The sequence below is a fragment of the Pelecanus crispus genome, chromosome 5, assembly GCF_030463565.1.
Source record: "Pelecanus crispus isolate bPelCri1 chromosome 5, bPelCri1.pri, whole genome shotgun sequence".
NCBI classification, from domain to species: domain Eukaryota; kingdom Metazoa; phylum Chordata; class Aves; order Pelecaniformes; family Pelecanidae; genus Pelecanus; species Pelecanus crispus.
Window position 1 is genome coordinate 51,264,417 of NC_134647.1, and position 23,153 is coordinate 51,287,569.

The 23,153-nt window shown below is 40.9% G+C and overlaps 1 protein-coding gene across 5 annotated transcripts in view; it reads right to left on the minus strand.

Annotated features, from left to right (window-relative positions):
• SMG7 (SMG7 nonsense mediated mRNA decay factor) overlaps nt 1-23,153 on the minus strand; it is a 55,069-nt gene that overhangs the window by 28,198 nt on the left and 3,718 nt on the right. For all 5 annotated transcript variants that reach the window (XM_075710184.1, XM_075710185.1, XM_075710186.1 and 2 more), the window contains exons 2-5: nt 18,807-18,958; nt 4,710-4,741; nt 3,281-3,398; nt 2,196-2,328 (exon numbers count right to left, since the gene is read on the minus strand). In XM_075710184.1, the coding sequence (XP_075566299.1) occupies nt 2,196-2,328; nt 3,281-3,398; nt 4,710-4,741; nt 18,807-18,835 (312 nt within the window). In that variant the 5' untranslated portion in view covers nt 18,836-18,958. The remainder of the gene's footprint in view (nt 1-2,195; nt 2,329-3,280; nt 3,399-4,709; nt 4,742-18,806; nt 18,959-23,153) is intronic.

Sequence of the window (23,153 nt, forward strand, 5' to 3'; positions counted from 1 at the left end):
TAGATGAAGTGACACAGTTCTCTGAAAATAAGACAAAGGAATGCCACTTATCCAAAGAAGTCTGTTCCAACATAAGAAACAGCACTACCCTGGCTTAAACTTCGTAGAGAAGCCAGAACAAAACCACGTTTGTAGGCAATGCAAGGCAATAGTGGCCAACAGCTCAGTGGCTGAGTTGTCAGTAAATATTTGTGATAAGCTAACAGTGAGACTCTTTCAAAGAACAAGGCATCAACTACTTGATCAAGTATCTCAAAAGCTGGTTGAAGGAAAACCTGAACTTTGCCATTCTAATTAGTGCTTTTGAAGTTTTTCCTAATAGACTCCAGCAAATACCCTGGAAAGTAACAGTAACCATATAACAATGAAAAGTGTTTGCTCTACTGTGTTCAGGGTTAAAAATGCAAGTAAGAATTGACAGACTTTCTCCCAGCTGGGAACGGACTCAGCCTCCAAATAAAACAGACCTGCAGCAGGTTCCACTTCCAGAGAAGTGGGTATAGAAAGCACAGGGCTGACAAAGATGCACACTCTGTCAACAGCTAAACAATGCAATGTAGAGGTTTTGCTTGCTGCAGAAAAAGGTTTGTGTTACACCTCCCTCCCCTTTTGCTCTGTCTTTTATACAGTAGATAAAAATCCCCAAACGAGAGGGATCTCACAGATGAAAGCTGGATAAAAGGGAGAAACTTGACATCTTCCAACATGCTGAATTAGGAGAATTCATGCTCTCTTTCAAAGATGTCATTTACACAGGCCTCACAGTCTGAGAGCACATATCTTGCCTGAGCAAAATCTTTATAGACTAAAAATGGGACGATTAACATCACAGCAAACAGAGAAAGACAACCCAGTCTGAGGTGTCATACACAAGAGCAGCAAAATTCCCTGGATACACCACAAGGAAGAACAAGGCTTTTGCAAGACAAACTGTGTAGATGGTAGAAAACCCTTGGCAACCATGCCACAGCCTGTCAAACTGGCTGCTTCAAGTAAGCAGCTTTCCAAAAAACAATGCCCAAAGGAAAAGAAAACAAACCCCACAAAGATTCTGGAAAAAAAAAAACTGAGATTGCCCTGCAGATGTTCAGAATCAAACTAGGACCTGATATAGTAAGAATGACCTACTGTGCTTGTTGCAACCTGAAGACAGTGCAAACTAGCCATGATAGAAAGTCTAGTCAGACCACTACTTGGGATAGAGGATTCAACAGTGACAACGTTGCTGAAGCATACACCAAATGAGGGGAAAAAAGAAAAGAAATGCAAGTTAACTTTAAGGCCATTATCACACATTGACTCTTACTCTCCATAATCTACAAACTGAAAATTGCAAAGAGTATGGGCAAAACACTGGCAGTAAGGAATAAATACATGAACAGGAATCACATCCCTTTTGCAATTAACTGAAAACCTCACAAAAGATACTTAGCTCAAGAGCACTCTCCAATACAGCTTTGCTTAAGGGGAAGAAAAGCTCCTGTAACTGAAGTTAGCACTTCTAAATAATTGTTCACAAAAATATAGAATTAATACTGAAGATGTGCTTGTAAGCCTGGGAGTCTTGACAAAAAAAAACCCAGCAAGACATTATATGTTGTAAATACTACATAATACTCTTGGGGACAACCACCCTACTTAAATGCACAACTGTGGCGGGCACTAAGATGCAGTATGTACACAGACAGTTATTGGAAAACATTAACTCAATGTTCACCATCAGCCTTAGGAGTTACAAGGAAGGGACACAGAACAAAGCACAAAACATTAAGGCATCACACACATCCTCAGTGCATCTGCATTGTGGAACTCTGCACATATTTCTGTTCTTGAATAACTGGAGCCAAGAACAGAAGCACATCCCCAGCTTTGTAGACATGTTCTACTGAGAGCATCAGTGTTAGCAAGGTACACTGCTTGATCCAGAACAGCAATAGTTTCCTACACTAAGGGAAAAGAACAGATTTTACCCAGCTAAAACCAATCCTCCCACCCTTCCTCAAAAAGATTAATACTAGTTCTTCATGCTGGTATGTTATCAGAGCTCATTTCTCATGAGCAGTTGCTGGAGCAGCATTGGAGATCTGACAACCGGAGCTTTGTGAAGGACCTGCACGTAAGCAGTATAAAGCTGAAGCACACTTGCTTCCAGACTATGCAAATATACCACAGCCGGCATATTTTTTGCCACTCACCTGTGTGTAGAAGCCACTAGCTGCCTCTAAGAACAGAGAGAGGTTTGCCTGAACTTCGCTCCGATTTGGATTTGCTCTGTTTTTCGCCTGACCCTGTAGCGTCGTGATCTGATTTTTAAAGGCATGATTCCAACTGAAAACAAAAGAAGTGTTTCCCTTTTTTACTTTGGAAGTGTCTTATGCAGCTTGCATAAGCAACAGGAAAGAACTATTTAATTACATAGCATCAGACATGAAAATGAAGTATATTCAAATTCAGACAACATTCAGATTAGAAATGATGTTAAATACGGAAGAATTACCTTTCCCCACCTCTCATAACTAGAGAAACCTATCCTGATATTGTGCAGCTAACACTGTAACAGCATTAATCTTTGTTTGTAATTGTTTTAAGCAGCATAGATCTCTTCTGAAAACAGGATGCGGGGTATAGAAATTTGAGTTAAAAATCATTCAGCATCTGGAGGCATGGACAGCACAACTCAGGCAGCCTACTCATTTTGCTTCCCTCAGTGCTGGAAGAACCACATGCATCCCAACTAAACCTGTTACAACCCATGTCTGCACCTTAAATAACAGGGAATGGACTCAGGGCATGGAGAAAACCCAGCAGGATTTTCCCCTGATGCCACAGGCGCCCCAATAAAGTTCTCTCCTGATACTACTCCCTCTGCCCAGCCCTACCTCAGAGTGCTTAAAGCAAGGGTCTCCTGTTAGACATTGCTCAAAGCTCCAGGTGATTGTGTCAGGCAAATTCCTTCCTTTCTGGAAACTCCAAACTTCAGCCCTTCCCTGATAGCACAGAAGACTGATGTTTCTTAGCTCTCTCCCTTCCATCTGGCTCGCCAAATGCCACTCCTGCATGACATGGCTGCTACTAATTGCCAGAGGTAAAATACTAACCAACTGAATGCTCTTCATCGACTCTGCAGTGCATTCTCATGTTTCACCCACAGCACAGCTCTCATTTTAAAGGAAATAAGACAACCATTTCATAGGACACAATTATTTTTCTGGAAGTCTCAGGGTTTCCTGCTTATCAGCCCAGATTACATATATCCATAAAAATTTATTGAGGTACTTACAGGTCCTGCTCCACTTTTTTATCTAGAGCATATTCCAAATCAGTCACTAGCATTTTCTGATATAAGTCCTGTAGAGCCTGTCTGGACGTCCAGACTTCTGCTGGACCCAGCTTTGAATCTGAGCAACAAAAACAAAAAACAAAGACACAACATTTTTTGTAATACTCAGAGTTATTCCAACTGATTTTTCACTAACCTCCAGAGGAAAAAACATAGCACAGTGTAAGATATACAATGCTAAACACCCACTTTTATCACAGATTCATCTGAACAGTGAAATACCAGAACTACAGAGGGACTGGGGATTAACTGGTCACTGATTAACTGATCAGTCTCCTACAACACCAGAACTAGACATGAGCAAAGTCAGCAACTGGCAAGTTAAAAAAAAAAAAACAAAACAGGCAGAAGGAGGTGATTCTCTGTAAGTCATTAAGCTGCAGAACTTCTTGCCGCTGGATGAATTTAGAAAAATTTCCAGAGTACCCTGAAAAAATTAGCAGAAAATAAATCCATCAAGGGATGCTAAATAGGACAGTCCATGGAGCCAACGGTGTTGGTATTTAGGACAACACTGTGGGCAAGTACTACTGCATGCTTGCCATTTTCTAACTCTTTGGTAGCCATCTGCTTTCCATCACCGAGGGTGAATGCAAACACTGCTCCTTGCTATCACAAGTTACAGAGTCCAACTTCCCATGCCTTGTAAAATCACCTGAGCTGGGACTGCAGGAGCACAAGGGATGGGCCCCACCCCAGGGAAACCATTCTACTCATGCTGTAGCCACTCCTGCTGGGTTAGATAGATCCAGGCAGTTCCTACAGAGACTACACCAACCTGCTACGTGTGCTACACCAAGGTAGTAAGCATGGCTGAGCATAGGTTCATTATGCAAGCTGCTTGTACTGCGTGGCTGATACATTAATATAAACCATTTCCATTTTCCATAAATACATACAGCTTAAAACAGAGCTTGTAGCATTTCATAGCATCTATGGGTTGCACTTTCATAATACACATGGTAGCATTCAAACCAGCATTTCCATCACCCAGGTTTCCCAAAACCAGCCAGATCCTTTTCCCATTGCTAATCCCAAGTACAACAGCTCCTGTGACAGGCTGGACAGCAGTCTCTCTTCCCCAAAAGGAGAACATTATGGCAAAGGACTAAGGGCATGATCTCCACCTCCAAATGCTCCAATGCACCCAAAGTCAACTTTAAAAATACACATATTTTAGGTACAGGAAAGAGGGGCCCAGCTGTTAAAATGCTATTTATTTATATACAGAGGACAAACCTTTAACATAACGTCACACGCTTTCCAGAGAATTCTTAGGAGCTACAAGCATAAGGAAAACACCAAAGGAAAATAAAAACAGGAATCAAGGATTAGCAGCTAGATCAACTGTAATAATAAAGGCAATTACCTGTCATGTCAGCCTTCAGGACTTCTGCCTGCCTGTAAGAAAGCAATAAGACAATAAATTAGAAACAGACTGATCAAAATAATTGAATTATGCTAAAGCACATTCATGCAACAGTGAGCAGAGAAAGTGAAGCCAGCTCCGTAGAGGCTGCCTACAACCTACACTGCTACAGTTTACCCCATGCGGTATGGATTTGAGCTACTGTTGTTTAACAGTATGATTTCTTCTAATTCATACCACAACAAAAGTTAACTATTCACTTTTCCCTGCTTAGCTTAAGTCTCTTTCAGAAAAAATATCAACTAAAAAGCCCTTACACTATATTTTAAGCTTTACCTGGCAGCAGTGTTCTGCCAACATTAGTGATATCTCCTTACCTGTAACTTGGAATTCGATACTAACTTTGAGTTGTCACATGTGAAATGCAGCAGCCAACACAGAGCAAAGTGAACTCCCACTGGTGCCTGTCAACACATTGCTACAGCCCTCCTGCCCCTCCGCGCTGCACTAGCTTTCCTTAAGGAGAGGCAATAAAAAGCCTATGGCTTCCCCAACTAACTGTCTTCCTTGCACTGCCTCTCTAAAGTCATGGTTTGATCAGGTTTTCAAGAAAGAAAAAAAACCACACAGAACATACAGAAAGAGCGGCAACTACAGGTGACCAACTACCACTCCTTCGCTGAACATCCTCTACAAATTCCCACTGCTGCTGGAGGCTGGCAAATATTTTCTCAAATAAAGGAACACCAGGACACAGTCCTCATTAAATAAATATTTACGAATGGTCATCAATGGCTGGATGGAGCAGGCAATCGAGATGCTACAGTTAGGCACTGTCAGAGGTACATAAAACTTCAAGGGGAAGCACTGCTGGCCTGACTGACCGACACAGAATTAACACAGGGCACGCAAACGCAGAAGGGACACAAGGCTGCCTGGTTTGGCTGGGTTTTGGTGGGACATGTCCCTTTCCTTTTGCTACACTCAAATGTTTACATATGTTTGCAAAGAGTGCAAGCTTTCCATACCAGACATGGAATCCTCCTAGCACATGAAATACCCACTTTTTTGCTGCCTCCCTCAGCAAAAAAACCTAGATGGAAGTCACACTGTGACTAACATGAAAGTCAGATGCCAGCTTGGGAAAGAATGAAGAGTCAGGAGAGAGCACCACCTAATCGCTGAAAAAGCTTCAGAAACAAGCATATACTCTCTCTTGCCAAAGTGAAGTTGTGGTAACTGTAAAAATAGTTTTTCAGGGTGTTCTGGGTTCTAACTACTGGCCACAAATTAAACAGAAGGTTTTGAGATCCACATCAGGATTAAAAAGATATCATAATAGTACCAAGTGCTTCACTAACAAGATGTATACTGGTAAGTCCCTTCACAAAATTTCTATTTATTAAATGCAAGAATTATCTGTAGCAACTCACCATAGTCACCATAGTATACCATCCAAGAAGCAATGGGATGCTCAGTTTTAATTAAGAATATCTTAACTGGTGCCAGAAGTAAATTTGTACATTCCTCACCTGCTTCACAAATTTAATCTATTTAAGATAACTTTTTTTAGTTTATTTCTTTCAAGAAGACATTAATACATTTTTTTCAACTCTTAACAACAGGGTGCACTGGAAGAAGAGATACCCTATTATTACTAACGGAGAAGCAAGGAAAATTTTAGATATTGTGTCACAATAAAGCCCAAGAAACATTTCTGCCTCGTCCACGTGGAGGTAATGAAAGGCATCTCAGCGATGCCCTCCCCATCACTGCAGCTAGCAGGATGGGAAAGAGCAGATCTTTTGCTCCACACAGCTAAGAAGAGCCGACGAAGGACAGCAATCTCCTCTATGTGCTGCGCCTCAGGAGCCTCTGCGACGCTGACCTGCAAGTCTAGTCAAGCACAAAGCTGAGCAAATTCTGTGGTGCTATGACTTGGCAGCTAGAAATGCCACTGCTCAGAAGGAAAAGCTGACTCGCTCAGGTGCAGAAGTCTCCCTTTTTTGAACGGCGAGCCAAGTTAATACAGTTTGGCTCACACTTTAAACACCTGCCAGTTGTGCAAACTTTTTCTTTGAGCTGAGAACATGATCTGCGTTGCCAAAGCCATGAATCCTACCAAGAGGCTCAGCCTGAATGGGACACACAGTACTGCTCCAGCAAACACGAGCCCAAAATTCTCCTCCAGGCAAAAAGGCTCTGCCCTTTAAACACCAAGAACTGCTCCTCTGAAAATTACTTGTGCAGAACTACCTTTCACTGTGTTAAGTATTAATCTTTTAAGGGGGAAATACAAATAGCACCATTGTAAAGGCTTTTTTTCCATAAAGTTTTGACCAGCTGTCTCCTAGAGAATTTAGACAAAGAGAGCCTTAATCCCTATATCAGTGCAACTGCTGACAGATGCTCTCTAAATGCATAGCCCTAACAATATGGCTGGACCTGAACTTTTACCAAAAAGATTTTTTTTTTTTTTTAAGAACACCTTTTTTGGAAGACAATACTAATGGGCTTACAGAACAAGAGCCTTCAGCACCAACCTCTTCACTGGCCATAAAGCAAACTGCCTTTTATATTTTCTAAGCTTGCAACAACCTACACTAAGGGAATTATCACTATAATTTTTAATAAAATGTATAGAAGTTATTTCAATACTTACTAGAGGCCCAAGGAATTAGTAAAGCAGAGCTAACATCAACATGCTCTGTTCCTCATCTGTTCCACCTAAACACAACTTTCATTTAAAACACCTGCATCTACCATGGCTAAGCCAGGATAAAGAGGGCAGCCTGGGTACCAAACTTGTTCTGCATCAGTGGCAAAATACAAGCATCTCAAGAGAAAACATGCATTGCCTGTTCCTTGAACAGACTTTACTGAAGAGCCTTTGCTGGTGCTCAGAGACTCCTAGTGGGCACAAATTAGAGTTCGCTGATAATGGGAAGAGTTTCTGACAGTGCAAACGGCTCCTTATATTGTCAAGCATCTTTTAACAAGCCTTTTGATCCATGTATTTTCTTGCACCGCCTCATATTGAATTTGCATTAGAATGACTCATTGTGGTGCAAAAATACATTGCCTGCCAGCAAACTTGGTACAACTTGCTTATACATTTTATAATTTCAAGAATATTCTCAAGTACCTCCTTGCCCAGTTGGCCTCAGCAGTTCAGTCTCCAAGTTTCTCCAAGTTTGTTGGTCCAAACCCAAATAAGCACAAACCATAGCTCAAAAATTGTATTTAAAGTATCTGTTAGATGATATATCATCTTGATATATTATGATAACTGTTCTTTATAATTTCCTAAACAAATATAAATTCAGCCCATGCTTTAGTTCAACTTGAAACTCAAATACAAAAGTCTTCCATTCAATTCAGTGAGATAGGTTGACAGCTAAAGGAATCTTCATTTTATTAAAATACTTGAAAAGTTTCAAAACTTTAAAAGACAGTAGTCAGGACTTCCTTTTGAAGTTCTGAAGGCATAACATATATTAAAATTTAAGTACCCATAGATGGCAAAGGAAGCTTTTCTTCTCTTAAGAACCTGGTAGTATATGAAGTCCAGTTTTGCTGTAACTCAGGGGAACTCAGACACTACATTTAGCCTGGAATGAACCACCGGATTTAGCAAAGTAAGACCAGACAGACACATTTTGTTTTTCAATTTTCAAGTTTTTACCATTCTTGACCAATTAAGTTTTCCCTAAGCAGAAAAAGAAAACAAGTTGTTCCCTTTAAGCTGGTAAACACTACAGAAAGGAAACCCCACAAATATAGGGATGTCTCTCCCATACACATTTTCAAGCACTTAAACCATCACATTGAGAGGCTGCAAGGTACATCAAAAGATCATGTAGTCCCACTCACACTTTTACACTAGGACAAATTTGCTTAATTTGCTCTTAAAATCCTACAAAAAAAGATCATATAACCTGCCTGGTTAACTATTCTATTGCTCAGTGATCATCCACAAGCTTTTTCTGGAATACCAACCTAAGGCCCCTCTGCTGCAAACCAAGTCCTCCTCACAGCACACCCAGCTGCTGTGCAGAGCTACTGATCACCAACTTTGTACAACAGCTGTTTGGAAAACCAAGGACTTAAATGCATACTCTGAACCATCAGTTCTCTCTTGTAAGCTAAAATACCGACCTGCATAAGTTAAGTTTTCTAAACCTCTTATTGCCACCTGACTTCAAACTCCATTCATGTATCACTGAACAAATGGATCTATTTTACTGCTGCCCCCAAAACAGCTCATCTCTTTCAATATACATTCTTCAGTTGTGTTATAATTCAAAGCACTCATAACAACAAATTTTCAGTTCTGCATACACCATACTGCATCTCTAAGAGGGCAATAACAGTTCTACAAGAGCACAGTTTTGCTAACAAGCTTCATTATTAAGCACAGAAAAGCAAATAAAATTAACCCCAAATTTTCAAAGCAGCAGTCTTACATTACCCAGCTAACACCCACTATTTCTGAAAGTTCAACTGGTCAAAAGTCAAGCTTCACTTACACCACACTCCTCTCATTTACACAGCAAGGATGAGCCAGGCAAGATCTGCTATGGCATCACAAGTCCTACAAAAAAACGTGGAAAAACCCCCAACTTCACAAAAAAAACCCACCCCACTGAACACAATGTTCTGCTTTCCACCATGGCTAAAGGGGAACTCCACTCGGTTTTCCCCTGGCAGCCCTGAAGCATCAGCAGCTGTATCAGTTCCCTTATCAAATCTCAGTAACACAAACCCCCTGATAAGGAATTGAGGATTTTCAGTACTAAAATGGGTAATGAGTCCAGGCAGCTGGGCATGTAAAAGCAATTAAAATCCAATCACTTGTTCTGTGAATACTCTACAAACTAAAAACCATATTAAATGGTCAGGGTAGTTTCACTCCAAGCAGGAATTTATATTCCTGCACTTCTGTTCCCCAGAGATACGTGCAGAAATTTTACTGCAATGAAAAGCGCCCACAGCCTAGCAAGGCTTATCAGCAGGTGACCGATCTGAAGGCTCATCAAGGGCACTGCCAGAAAGTTATCCTTCTTCTGAAAGGGAATAAGAACATATAGAATAGAACATATACAGAATAAGTGTAGAAAATCCCTGATTTTAGGTAGGGAAGGCAAATTTGCTATGCTAGCATACTAAAAAAAAAGTCAAATACACTTAACACTTAAAACAAGTTATTATTTTTTAATCATTCCAATACATGGCAAGGCTCACACTCAGAAAGAACTCCAAAGCAACACCCAGCAACTACTGGTTTAGATTTTCCTCAAAATAATAGTTAACTTGAACAAAAATTTATAATGGTTTAATACCTCAGTGGGTTTTTTGTTTGTTTGTTGGTATTTAAGTACACTTGTGCTGATTCAGGGCCAGGGAAAGCAGCAGAAAACACTAACAGCATGAGCACTGAATATTCTACAGCAGATTTGGGGGAGATTTGGGCTGCTCAGAAGCCCCTAAACACTGTACCCAAGACAGCATTCACATCTGGAGTTCAGTGCTGAGCAAAAATTACTGATGCAAGTGGCTGACAAGTTTTATGGGAAATAAGCATTCTTCTTTCCATTCCTAAGAGTAACCACTAACACTTGCTAAAATATAAAGCTTTATTAGCAGTTTTTAGAGACTGACTTGGCACTAATCCTTAACAGCTGGTACGCTTCACTAAAGGTTGGATTTTGAAAGAGACAGAAATAACTCTGACTTCCCTGAACTATTTTGTAGACAGCAACTGTATCTCTAACTACCACGTGTCAAAGGGAAATATTTTTATAGCAATCTTAGGATTGCGCACAAACCTAGATTTTTATACCTGAATAACAGTAGCAGGGAACTTGTGGATAAACTTAATCTTTGATTTTTCCTTCACCTATTAATTCACAATTGTCTGAATATAACAGGCTTCAGACTGCAGCCCCAGTTAACAGCCTGACACATCTTTTCCTGAAAGGTAACTGGACGGAGTCAGGATTTTGTTTCATTATGGGGAGCCTGATACACATTTTACTTATTTATTTGTGTATAGATTTTACCTACTCACTTGTGCATCAGATATGTACTGTTTAACAACTCTTTTTAAGCAGCTTTATCTTTATGGAACAAGTTCTTAATGTTCCAAACTTGCAAGTGTTGCCACCTAATTTAAATGACAGTAGTTTTCACAAAGTGCTGGAATCACTTGCTTTGGGAACAGGCAGGTTTTGGTGATGTCAGCTCTTACTGACATAGCAAGAGATCGTCAGGCTGTGAGTCATTGAGTTAAATGCTCCATGTGCCTTTTACACTAGGACAGTCTTCACAGATATGGCAATGAAAAACACCTTCAACAGTACCACCTTACTGCCAATTTTACGTGCTAACTAGTTTAAAGATTTTCATTCCTGTTACAGGCAACTGAAGTCAGGGTACAGCTAATTTCTTTGGGCTTTATCAGATTATAGCCATAGATCAAAGCCACACAAACAATTAATTTGGCATCAGTGTAACTGTGCAAGTAAAAAAAACCCACCTCTGCAAGCAGATGCTAAAGCAAGGCAATCACCACCTGAATCCGAACCCTCTCGACAGGGAATCCTGCTCTATTGCCTTCTTGTTCCCACCTCAGCTGAGAAGCATGGTGAGAAATGGGGAAAAAGAATAGGATTTTTTTTTAATCCCATCTTCCCCCTTTCTCCAAGTCCAGGCTCTATCAGAAGCAAGTCATAATAATCATCCTTAAAAAGCAACCTCCAAAAGCCACTCTTTCCAAGTTTGATCAGAACTGACAATCATCCTCCCTGGATAAGAGTAAAAGTACCCTTGCAGTCAGCTTCATTCAAACTAATTTTTTTCCTCCAGTTTCATGGCAGTCAGTTCCTTTGTCTCATGATTGGAAAAACATGTGCCCAACAGGTAAAATCTACCCTAAGGGAAGTTTATAAGTGCTTACTCACCGATTTAATCTACAGCAAGGGAAATACAAGTCTCCTACCCTGCTCAGGCTTCTAGCGTTCAACTGTCTCCACTGAAGTCTCTGCTCTCCCTCTCGTTACAGCTTAGAGCTCACGTCAAACACAGGAGCGAGTCTGAGTCTTGTTAGAAGAGCAGTGCTGCAAACTGAGTTAAATGCCTCAGAAATGGGATCCAGTCCATAGGCAGTCGTGCAGGATCAGCAACATGCCTGTGTCTATTCCACAGAGTTCTAAAATTTAAGTCAGAAGAGTAACCTGCAAACTAAATACCCAACAATCTGTATTCTTCAATTCAAACAAAAATAGCTTGGAATAAATGTACAGTATTAAGACTGGATCAGGAAAGCTCAGCTGTGTTTTCCATAGTTGCTGGTTTGTAAAGATAGTTTTAAAATACTAAGCTGCTCTTTAACTTTCCATCTTAACCTACTAGCTATATGGAATTTTACTGGAGCCATAGGGGAGAACACTAAAGTCTAAATGGATGTTGCCCACGAAAGAAAAGCACAAGAACTCCAGTCACCTTTACTTTGTTTACCTTGCAGGAGCTGACAGCATAGCTCTGCAGGTAACCCTGACAGTGTTTCCAGTATAGAAAAATAAAGAGCAAGTTACCAAACCATTAAAAACAACCTAATAACTGTAAAAAAGGCACACTCAGGAAAGAATGGACAGATACTTAATATGTGTGGCACTTCAAGACATGGATATCTTTTCATATTTTAAGGCATACCTTTAAATGAAAGTTTCTAATACACTTACAGAATACTCTCTTTCCTTGTCAGCATCCATACAGTAACTCATTCACTGCATTGGCTGACAACATATCAGCTTTGCAGTTGACCTGAGAACAAGTCAACAGCAAAACGTTTAACATAGAATACGTAACCTGTCTATCTCCTTAAACTTTACACTGTCCATTCGTCAAGCTAGTTTTTAAAAACTAAAGCAATGTTAAAGGTGTGAAGACACAAAAACTTCTTCAAGATTGCCTTGCAATCCACTCAACCATTGACAGCCCACTCCCTTAAAAATATACAGATTTTGGATAGAAAAACCATAAAGCTCTGCTCACTCACTACCCACAATAAGGAAATTCTGGTAAGCACACAGAAGGTTTATTAGTTCTTATGACTACAGTGCTAAGCAGGATGTGAGAGATTTGCATCTGAACTACCTTATTTCCCATGGTAATTCCCAAAAGGTTTTGAGACTGAGCAAGGAAAAGCAACAGAATTACTTTCTGAACAACAACAAAAAACCCAAACAAAAAACCCCAACAAATTATGCCCTTGTAAGATTACTATCTTTTGCTCTTTCAAACCCACCCTGATTAGAGCACACACAATACCAGGTTTCAGTTGTGATAAATAAATAGTAACCCCAGTACTCATTTGTTGTATCACAGTTCCTGACTTGGTAAAATCTTCACTTGTGCTAAGGGCTGGAAACTGCAGACAATAGATGTTAAGTGAACACTATTTAACTTCTTTTAACAGCTTTTGCATTATGAAAACCATGTCCAGAATTATGGAAAATGCACAAATGGGAGCATCAAGATCAGCTTCAGATGGATATCATCAATTCAATTTCAGAAAGTTATGCTATTTAAGTCAGCTTTGCAGAAGCCAGATCAGCTAAGGTCACACAGCAAATGCCAAGCCTCCCTGGACAGTGTACGAGATCTCCCAGGCAAGTGTACGCTATTCAATTCAAAGGCTGGTAAGTACACAGTCAATTTAGTGCCACACTCTTGCCACACGGATAAAATATGCCCTCTTGCCCGCCTGTGGAGCTGGAGAGCAGAGCGGCTGCAGCTAGGAGCTAGTTACAAAGGTGACACATTTCCCCCTAGAAAGTCCACCTCACTTTGCATGAAGAGGGCAATACCTGCAGCCCTCTTAAGTCCTGACTTTCAGCTCTACCAGTTTCCTGCTGCCTCTAGTCTCCGCTAATAGCTTGGGATATAAACCCAAGATATCTTGCTGATTTTTGGTGCCTTCTATGGACCCCCTCCCTCTCAACTCCTGCCTCTGAAATTACCCCTAGCCCAGTGGCAAGTGCTGATCCTTACGCTCAGTAACACTGAGAACAACTCACATTGCCACAGGAGGTCATGACTCTTAAAGAGGAGTCAGTTATTGGGAATTCAAGATACTGTCTCCCTTGCTAAGTAGCAGATGGAGAAAGAGCAAATACATTAGATGTCACCATCAGAGGTGGCAAAAATAAAGCACAAGTAACCCCTCATACTGTTCTTGTAGCAAGTTAACTATGATACATACAGTAGAGTTCAGCATTTTGAACATGTGCTCTCCAAGCACTAATACTGAGATCTATGCCCAGATAGTCAAGAGCTTCAAAAATACAAGGCCTAAAGCAAAATTATTGATATTTAAATTATTCAATGCAGTCACTCAATGATTGTATGAAGCTGGTTTTTGCCCAATCCCATTCATTTTATAAACTCACAATTATGTAAACATCATACAAAACACATATCTACACACAAATGTGACATACCCAGAAGTTTTAAAGTAGCTTTGCATAATTAAGAGATTTTTCAGTGTGAAAGGACACCGCATGGTTTAGACAAGCTATGACGAATAACACTCATTACATCTGAGTATGATCCTAATTGCAAGCTGCATCTTAGAAATTATTTTCAATTCTCCATCTTGAAACCAAATGCAAGCCACACTCTGAAAGCACAGCAATGGCATGAAGGCTGAACACCAGTCAGGAAGAACGGTATCATCCATTTATGATAATTAAATGGGTACTCAGTGTATCATTGCCAATAGTTTACAGGAGTCTCATTAGCTGCTCCCCATTCTCTATCAGAAACACACAGGCAATGCTCTTTTGAAACAGACTTACTTTTCAACTATAGAATATTTGAAGAATGATTTTCCCCAAAAAAGTATGGAAATAACAAAAAGTAAGAGGTGAAATCCTCTACCACCATAGGTTTAATGCAGCTCTCTCACACACAGTAATTTCTAACACAAAAAGGATGCCTGATCATTAAATTGTCACCTCAAACCACACTACCAGCAATATTTACTACATATTTCAAAAAAGCATAAATATAATGCAAGGTACCAAGGATACCTGTTTGAGCTGCATGGAACTATGGGAAGGAGAGCTTGTGAATGAATCTCAGATTCAACTTCTGCTTTATCAACACACAACTCTCCCATACTCCTCTGCTGTTGGTTCTCCTAAGGTCAAGAGCGGCTCATCCAGTTGGGCTGTCAGCTACAAAACCTGAGTCCACCACTGAAACACACGTACTCCTGGAATATGTAAAAGTTACTCTCTTGTCTGTGTTCAGCTGAAGGAGAAACCTATGACCAATCCAGCCAGCTCAGATCTAGCAAATTTTATTAGCTCAGGAGTGGAGCAGTGTGGATACGCTACTATGAAAACTGCCCCTGTCTAGGAAGGCTGCAGCTTGAAGCTTTTGAGCCCTGTCAAACACAAACAGATTCTGAGGGAAACCAACCTGGCTGCAGTGGTGCAGCTCACTTGGCGGAATCCAGCTGACCTCTGCAGCTCTGCTCACATCAGGTCCAAACTGCCTCCAAACAGAGGTGCTGCTGCTGCAGCCATCGCCCTGTGGAGCACTCTCAGGTACTGCCAGTTAAACAGTAACCTACCTTCCCCATTTTAAAAACTAATGAATTGGTTAGGAGCAAGCATCTGAGCAAATTTATAACTTCCAAGGTTAATCCTGCTTTTGGGGATTAAATGTTTTTATAAAAATAATTTTATTTCAAATTTAAATCTCAATGCCTTAAGACAGAGTCCTTTCTAGTTCTGTACCTAGAAAAGTTCACATGATGTTCAGCCAACTACAAATCAGTACCTGCTTTACAAATCACGTATGGAAAAATTTTTGGGTTTAGCAGATCTTTATCGAACATAAACTCTGTAGTAAACAAAAACCTGAATGTTTTCCAGACTGCAGTCTCCCTTTCAATAGTCAGACCAGACCTGCTCATTACACTCATTTTACCTTCTGCAACAGCTGAGGAACAGGCTCCATAGCAATGGACTAACACATCCAGCCTCAAGATCAAATCTTAAGGCTGGAAAGGACCTCAAAAGGTTGCATAGCCCATTCCCTCACCCTGATGTTATTCCTGACAAACATTTGCATTGCTTGTTTTTGAAGTCGTCCAGAGGCAGACACCTCCATACCCCAAAGCAGCCTATCCCAGCCACCTTGTTAAACTGTTTCCACATGGCACTATGTCTTGCCTTAAAGGATCATGGTATGCCTTGGGTTCACCCACTCTGCCTCCTTCCTCTCAAATCCCTCAGCAAACATCACCAGCCTTGCTCAACCCACTGCTACCTTTGCAAGGTGGTGAAGAGGCAGGGAATGTCCTCACCTGGTTAGACTGAGAAGACATTTTCTGAATCTTTGCCACATTATTAAGCAAGGAGGGACGATGCCGGGAAAAGATTCAGCATCTGACTACACCATTATCAGTTATTAACTCAACACTTGTGCATTACTCAGGTTGCACAAGCCAGCTCAGCCCTGGCATTTCACTTTGCAACCACAATAGCTTGGATCTTGTCATCAAATGTTTCATATAGGATACCAGCATGTTCAAAATAAATTATAAAATAGAGTAATTTTGGCACTGTATTTCAGCATTTGACAATAAAGCATGGAGACAATGCAAATCATGCTGCTCTATCCCCAAATCTGAAATCCATATGTTCAACAGTATTTTCAACCACACAAATAAAATTTCCTGCAGCTGAGTCCTGAGAGGCCCAAAGATCTGCACATCTTTCTGATCTGTCCTTCCTAAAGACAAGACACTCTTGGGTCACATCACTTAACACTCCAGCATAGCAGTTTCTAGTTTTGTAGTCCTCAAAGAATTATTTCAGGAATTCACAGAAACAGTAACACATGATATAAAATACAATTTTATAACCGTCTTTAATGCAAAGCGTGCAGAATTTTACCTGATTTTGAGAGACTATCCCAAAATTCTGAGTACATAACAAAGTTACAGGTAGACACATCACTTTTTTTAGTGCTCACTTCTGCCTAGCCATTTATGATGGAAGCTACCAAAATAGTCTGTAGTTGCACAAGCAGTGTCAGTGAGCATTTGGCATCTTCATTAGAAAGATACTGGAAATACCTTTCCAGATAGTTTCAAGCTTTAGAGGTTATTTTAGTCTTTGATATCAAAACCAGGAGAAGATGAGTACTTCAGCAGAAGCTGGACTGCACACCTGGCAAGCCATAATCCCCTACAACTGTCTTCGCCCAAGCCCCGTAACTCCTGCAGTTTACCTCAAAACAATATAAATATCTAAAATGAAATAGTATGGGTACATTCAAGCTGGGTGGAAAAACTGCCAGAAGTTCACACCCTAGCATAATCTGTGCAACATGCTCCGAAATTAAGGCCTTCTGTATTAATTCAAATGAACGTTGACAATGCATATTAGGCAGTTTATCACTTCTTTTCTAATTAAAGATTTCACGTGTTCATTGTGCATATTGATGGTATTAAGACAAACTGAAACACCTTCTAGGTTTTTATTGCAAGTTTACTCTCCATCTTTTAATCATTTAATTTATAATCATTAACCCACACAGAAAAGTAGCCTACCTTGAATCTCATCTTTTTCTTCATATTGAAATAACATTTCCTCTATTTTACCAGCAACTGCTGGATGTTGAAGCTCTAAGAGGTGCTACAGTTTTCATGGCTTTATACACTCTTGGTGGTTTTAGGATTTTCTTTAATATTAAAAAATGTGGCTTAAATCCTTTGGACGCTACTCTTATTGCCATTCACAAAAAACAGACCCACTAGCAGATTGGCTTTTTCCAGGGAATAGCTGGCTAGATCAAGCTTCTATGCCCAGTGTTGTCACAGCATTGTCCTTGACAAGGATTTACACTACTTCAAGACAGACAACTAGCATCCATTCAACAGACAAAAGTCTTGTCCCATCCTTCTTTCTTCCCCTCTTCATAGGTACAGATGATTAGCATTTCTAATTTTAATTATTATTAGGCTAGTCTGGAAAAACTACCCTAAAGACCCCTCTTAATGGCTCAAGTGTACCTCAAAGAGCATGAATGCTCAAAGGCACTGCCAAAACCAGTACTGACTGCAGAAGAAACTGAAGCTGGAGTCTGTCAAAGGTTCCTTGCTGGCTACAAGAAACCCCGGTTTAAAAAAAGATTATCACACAGTCGCAGCTGTTTAACACATAGCAATATCCACGTGCTTTCTTCAAATCACGGTGAGACCAAGACAGGACATGGCAAAGCAAATACCAGGAGACTTTCATTGCAACATAAAGTACAGTAGCAGAATTTACAGGATTATCATAAAACAAAGGGGAAAAAATGGTCTTCCCAATGGATTTATCAAAAATTAATTTCTTTCTATTCCTGACAACACCTGTAGGGAAGTCAGTGATAAATAACGTAGCACAGACCACTGGGCAGTCCAGGGGGGCCCAGAACAGGCTGGCTCCAAATAAACTGCCCTTTGCTGTAGCCTGATCAAATAAGAATAACTATCGAGGCCTCATTAAATCAAGGCACTGAGAAACACCAAAGTCAGTCTTGAATACAGACGCTTGATGCCCAAAAGGTCTCTTTTACTGCGTCCAAACAAAAAGTCTAATCTCTGCCTAAGGTTCTTTAAAGTAATTAAAGAAATTTTCCCCAAGTTCATTTGGCAGAGTTAATCTTAAAGGTTTCACTGGAAATACATTCAGAATTAATTTCTCACTTCCTAACAGCTAGAGAGCAGCTCTGAGACAATTCAGCCATATGACAAGTGGGGCCTGCAGACTCAAAACAGACAATGCTTCAGACGGTGGGGGCGAGAGGAAATAAAATAAAAATCAGCTTACACATACCAATATTAGATGAAGCAGAAAACTGTTCAATAGGGCTGAGCACTAGAGGATACTTTCAACACCACAGACAATGAAATTAAAATGTGAGAAATAGACTGCTGATGTATTAGAGACATCATGAGTACTTTCAGAAAAATGACATTTCTTTTCCCTAAAGGTGGAAGAGAAAATTAACTCTAGCAGGACTCCCAAGTACCTCAAGGGTATCTCTGATTTGAGTCCCATCAGTGAAATTCAGTCTGTCGCCCACGGCTGTGTAACAATCCCAAGAGACGACTCAGCCTTCTGGTTCCTTATGATAATCCCTTGAGTGCAGAAGCCAGTGTGAATAATCCGAGAAAAGTCCTACTGGAATACAGAAAGAAGAGAAAGCAGGCCTAGTGTTACTCAAAAAGTTCTTATTCCACCACAACTCACAGCATTACATTGATCTGAATGGGTAACTGCTGATCTATCTCAGAGGAATTCAAATACACAATACCAAAACACTACTTAAGCCATTTCCCCCTTCTTTGGTTGTCTAGGAAGTCCCCAAGGTTACAATCAGAAGTTTCTCTTAAATTCTAATGGGAAGCAGTGGCCAGACCATCCTAGAAACGTGGCCTAAAGGCAGGAATCCAAGCACGGCTGCACAAGTGGAAGCTGGTGATGAAACCAGTACAACTGTAAAGCGACATTCAACAAGATACTGCATGCAACAACAGGAGTGCTCAAGAGGCATATTAAAAAAAAAACAACCAACCAAAAAAAACCCTGACCTCCCTCCTGGATGAAATGGTGAGAAACTATAGCCCACAAGTCAGCTCCGTGATTCCTTGTGTCACTCCACAGCAAACATTAAGTTAGCCCTCTGTTCTTTCCACTGCAGTAAGATAGAGAAATAGAGTTAAGATGCCATACCCCTCCCTAAGCACAGGAAAACTTATGCTTTACCAAACACCACTGAAATCTATGACCTCTCTAGTAATACATTAAAAAGTACAGGACCAAAGTATGCAATTCTGCTAATGATTTTAAGGAAATAAATCTGTGGTTTTATTCCCCTCCTGCTTGACAGCAGCTGCGCAGCTTTGAAGTGAGATTAGGACAAACCTCAAGTTCAAAGTAACAAAAGCAGTAACTGATGTCCTCCCACATATACTCCTTCTACCTTATAGCTGCGTTCCTTAACTGCTCTTCCACCATTTCTTACTCTGAGGAGTCTGCTCCTACTAGCGAATCTCTGCTGCTGTTGTGAAGATCCAACAGCAGTGATGAAGGACCCTTAAAACTCTACAACCCCCAGCACCTCCTCATCCAACAAAATCAGACACTACAGTAAACTATCCTCTCCTCCCTCCCCAGCCACCATGCACTTGAACTGCAATTACTCCTCTTCCATACAGATTTTTGCTGGCTGAGTGGGGCAGGGAACATGCCAAGGCATCCATCAAGTCACTGTCTTCTCCCATCAACCCAAGCGATCCTGAGCAATGACTCCACCCAGCCTTTTCTTCTCAAGTGGGAAGCACCAAGACATCTGAAAAGGTGCGTGATAGCCAACATGGCAAATGGAAAAGCAGGGCAGCTTCACATTCCACGGAGACTGATTTAAATAAAGCTTTAAGTTGCTTGAGGTAAAAGTTAGTGATACGATTCAGTGCTCAGATCAGTTTATTCAGAGGCAAAAACATCTCACTGGAGTAGGCTAGGGTTACTTGTTATGAAACTGCTACATGGAACATACACTTTCAGGACAGAAATAACAGATTTGATGAGTAGCTTGAATATCATCGCATACTTTATATTGAGTACTTAAATAAAATAGCTAAGCATTCATCAAGCAAATTTTAACAGGCAAGTATGTGTCTTACTGCACTGAAATGAAGAAACTCAGCAAAAACCCTCCAAAATCCCATATTCAGAGAAGGGGGCAGCCTTCTGAAAATGCTTTGCAGCAGCTTATATGCTCCTATCAAAACTTCAGATAAGTATCACCTGGTTTCACTGCCACAACAGAACCTTCTCCATTTCAATAAAGATCAAACTACGCAGGAATATGCAGGTTAGAACAAGAACTAATGCCTGCAAAAATCATCCCTGCAATAAAAAATAAATAAATACAGCTGTAACTTTACTTACACTAACCTGCACTTCTAGGTCACTGGAACACTGTTTTGCAAATAACCTCAAGCACAGCACAAAGCACAGTAACAGCATCCACAATAAGCTGTGTCCTGCAGCAAGAAAAATAAGGGGAGACTCTTAGCCCAGACTGAAAATGAGTATTATTTGTGACAGTGATACTAGCTACATTCTACATATATATCTATATTTTCTATATATAGCTACAGCAATATTCTAGGAAATGGGGCATTATTTACTAGTGTTATGGGTCAGTGAGCACTTTAATGATAATGAATGCTATCACTAGAAGCAGCAGTCTCACCCTGCCCTTACTATTAGCGCCTCATTCCTGTTGCAAACAATCTCACCCCTTTTGTCAGCACGTGTGTGGTAACATGATGAAGGGGATCAGGAAACCAAGTCAGGCTAAACTCCATGGGTAAAAAACAAAACAAAAGCAGTTTTAACCTAGAGTAGTTCCCCAGCCCAGTTCACTGAAGACCTGGCCATAAACTTATGCCATCAAATCAGGGCTGAGGGTGAGAGGAAGAATGAGAAACTTCTGTCAGGAGCAGCTGAAGTTTAAAACACACCTTCTGTCTATATGGCCAAGCTTTTGCCAAGTACTAAGCAAGTAGGGTCAAGTTCTCCGATTATTGCAGCCCTCTTCCCTCTGGCACACATTCATACATTCACCTTCCTGCCAGTCCCTCCAGCAGAAAAATGTGCCCACCACCTGTTAAACTGCACATGCATTCAAATCCTCACTGCTAACTCCGTACAGATGAGCAAACTCGCACTCCATGCACAGAAAAGCACACGCCACAGCCAATGTGAAGCTCTGCATGTGCTGATTCACACCAGCTGAGTTCTGTCTGCTTCTCTCTCAACAGGCACACTCATTTGGATCACTCTTCTAACCAGCTAACTTTCATAAAGTCAATGGCAACAATCGACTTCAAAACTTCTATCCCTCTGTAGAAGACTGCTAAAATTTGTTAAAGCCATTTCAGAAAGAGGAGAAAAAAGTGATAAGCAGTACATTCGCACAAGCCTGAAGAAAAGTATCAGAGTTATGATAGCACACCCACCCAGCCAGCTCGTGACTCTACCACAAGTTGTCCCTGGGTAGCAGGAGGATGCTCAACAATCTAAATCTCTATGACAGGAGGAAGGGAGCAAGCAAGAGCTGCTGGGCTACCACTGCCTGGCTGACCCAGATACCACGCTGCAGTGGCTGGGGTTGGTGGGAACCTGCCCAGAGATGTGAGGGGTACAGTACATGTCTTCGGGCTCTCGCCAAGATTAATTTCTTTCAGCAGAGAGCTCAGAGGGGAATTGCTTAACACTTTTTTAATTGTAATTCTTTTTTACTTCATAGGTCACCATAAAAAGCTTGTTGATTGGTAGTAAGTAGTAATCATCATCAATCTTATTTGCCTTTTTAAACCATTACCGTCACCCTTGAAGAAGCATAAGAAGTGTTGCTCATACTAAATATTGGCAGCAATTCTAGTTATCAAATGCTAGAAACATGTTATATTGAGGAAAAAAGAGAGGAAAGAAGGAATGTTTTCCCTTTATGTTCCCCCAAAGAAAACACTCTGCAGGTACCTCCTGAAAGGCCAACACAGTATTTGATCTCTCCACTACTCCTCCCCTGTTTAAAATTCAAGAGTAAACAATGTATGGAAGTAGCATTAATGATTTCAGAACATAAAAAAGCTGGAGGGAATATTTTCCAAGACTGACTGGTCTTGTTCAGGTATCAAGGTAAATTAAGAAAGATGTGGATCAACTGGAGCAAGGTCAGTGGGGGCCCCCAAGGTGGCTGGGGCTGGAGCACTTGCATTTGGGGCTGGAGGAGAGGCCGCAGGAGCAGGGCTTGGTCAGCCTGGGACAGGGAAGGCTTCGGAGCACCCACAGCAGCCACATGCCTGTGGGGAAGGGATTGAGAACATGGAGCCATGCTCTCTGCAGTGGCATGTGGCAGGAGGATGAGAGACAATGGGTATAAGTTAAAATATGAGAGGTTTGGACTGGATGTAAAGAAAGTCTTTCCCACCATGAGGACAGTCAAGGAGTAGTACAGGCTGCCCCAAAAGGCTGAGCTGTCTCCATCCTTGGAGGTTTTCAAGACCTGAGCAGGTCAACCCCTGAGCAACCTGGTCTGACCCCAGAACTGCCCCTGCTTTGAGCAGGAGGTTGGACAGGGACCCTCCAGCCCAAGTCACCTTGTGATCCCATGAACTCCAGGCAGCATGCTGCAGGCATGCATTACAAGATTCTCTATTAACACTGTAGTTACATTTACTAATTTTTTCCTCCATATACCCTAAGGATAATTAAATAACTTACTCTGCCTGTCCTGTTGAGATTCATTCTGGGTTTCAAACAGTATTCTGGTTTGTGCCTTTCTAGCACTGACAAACATCAA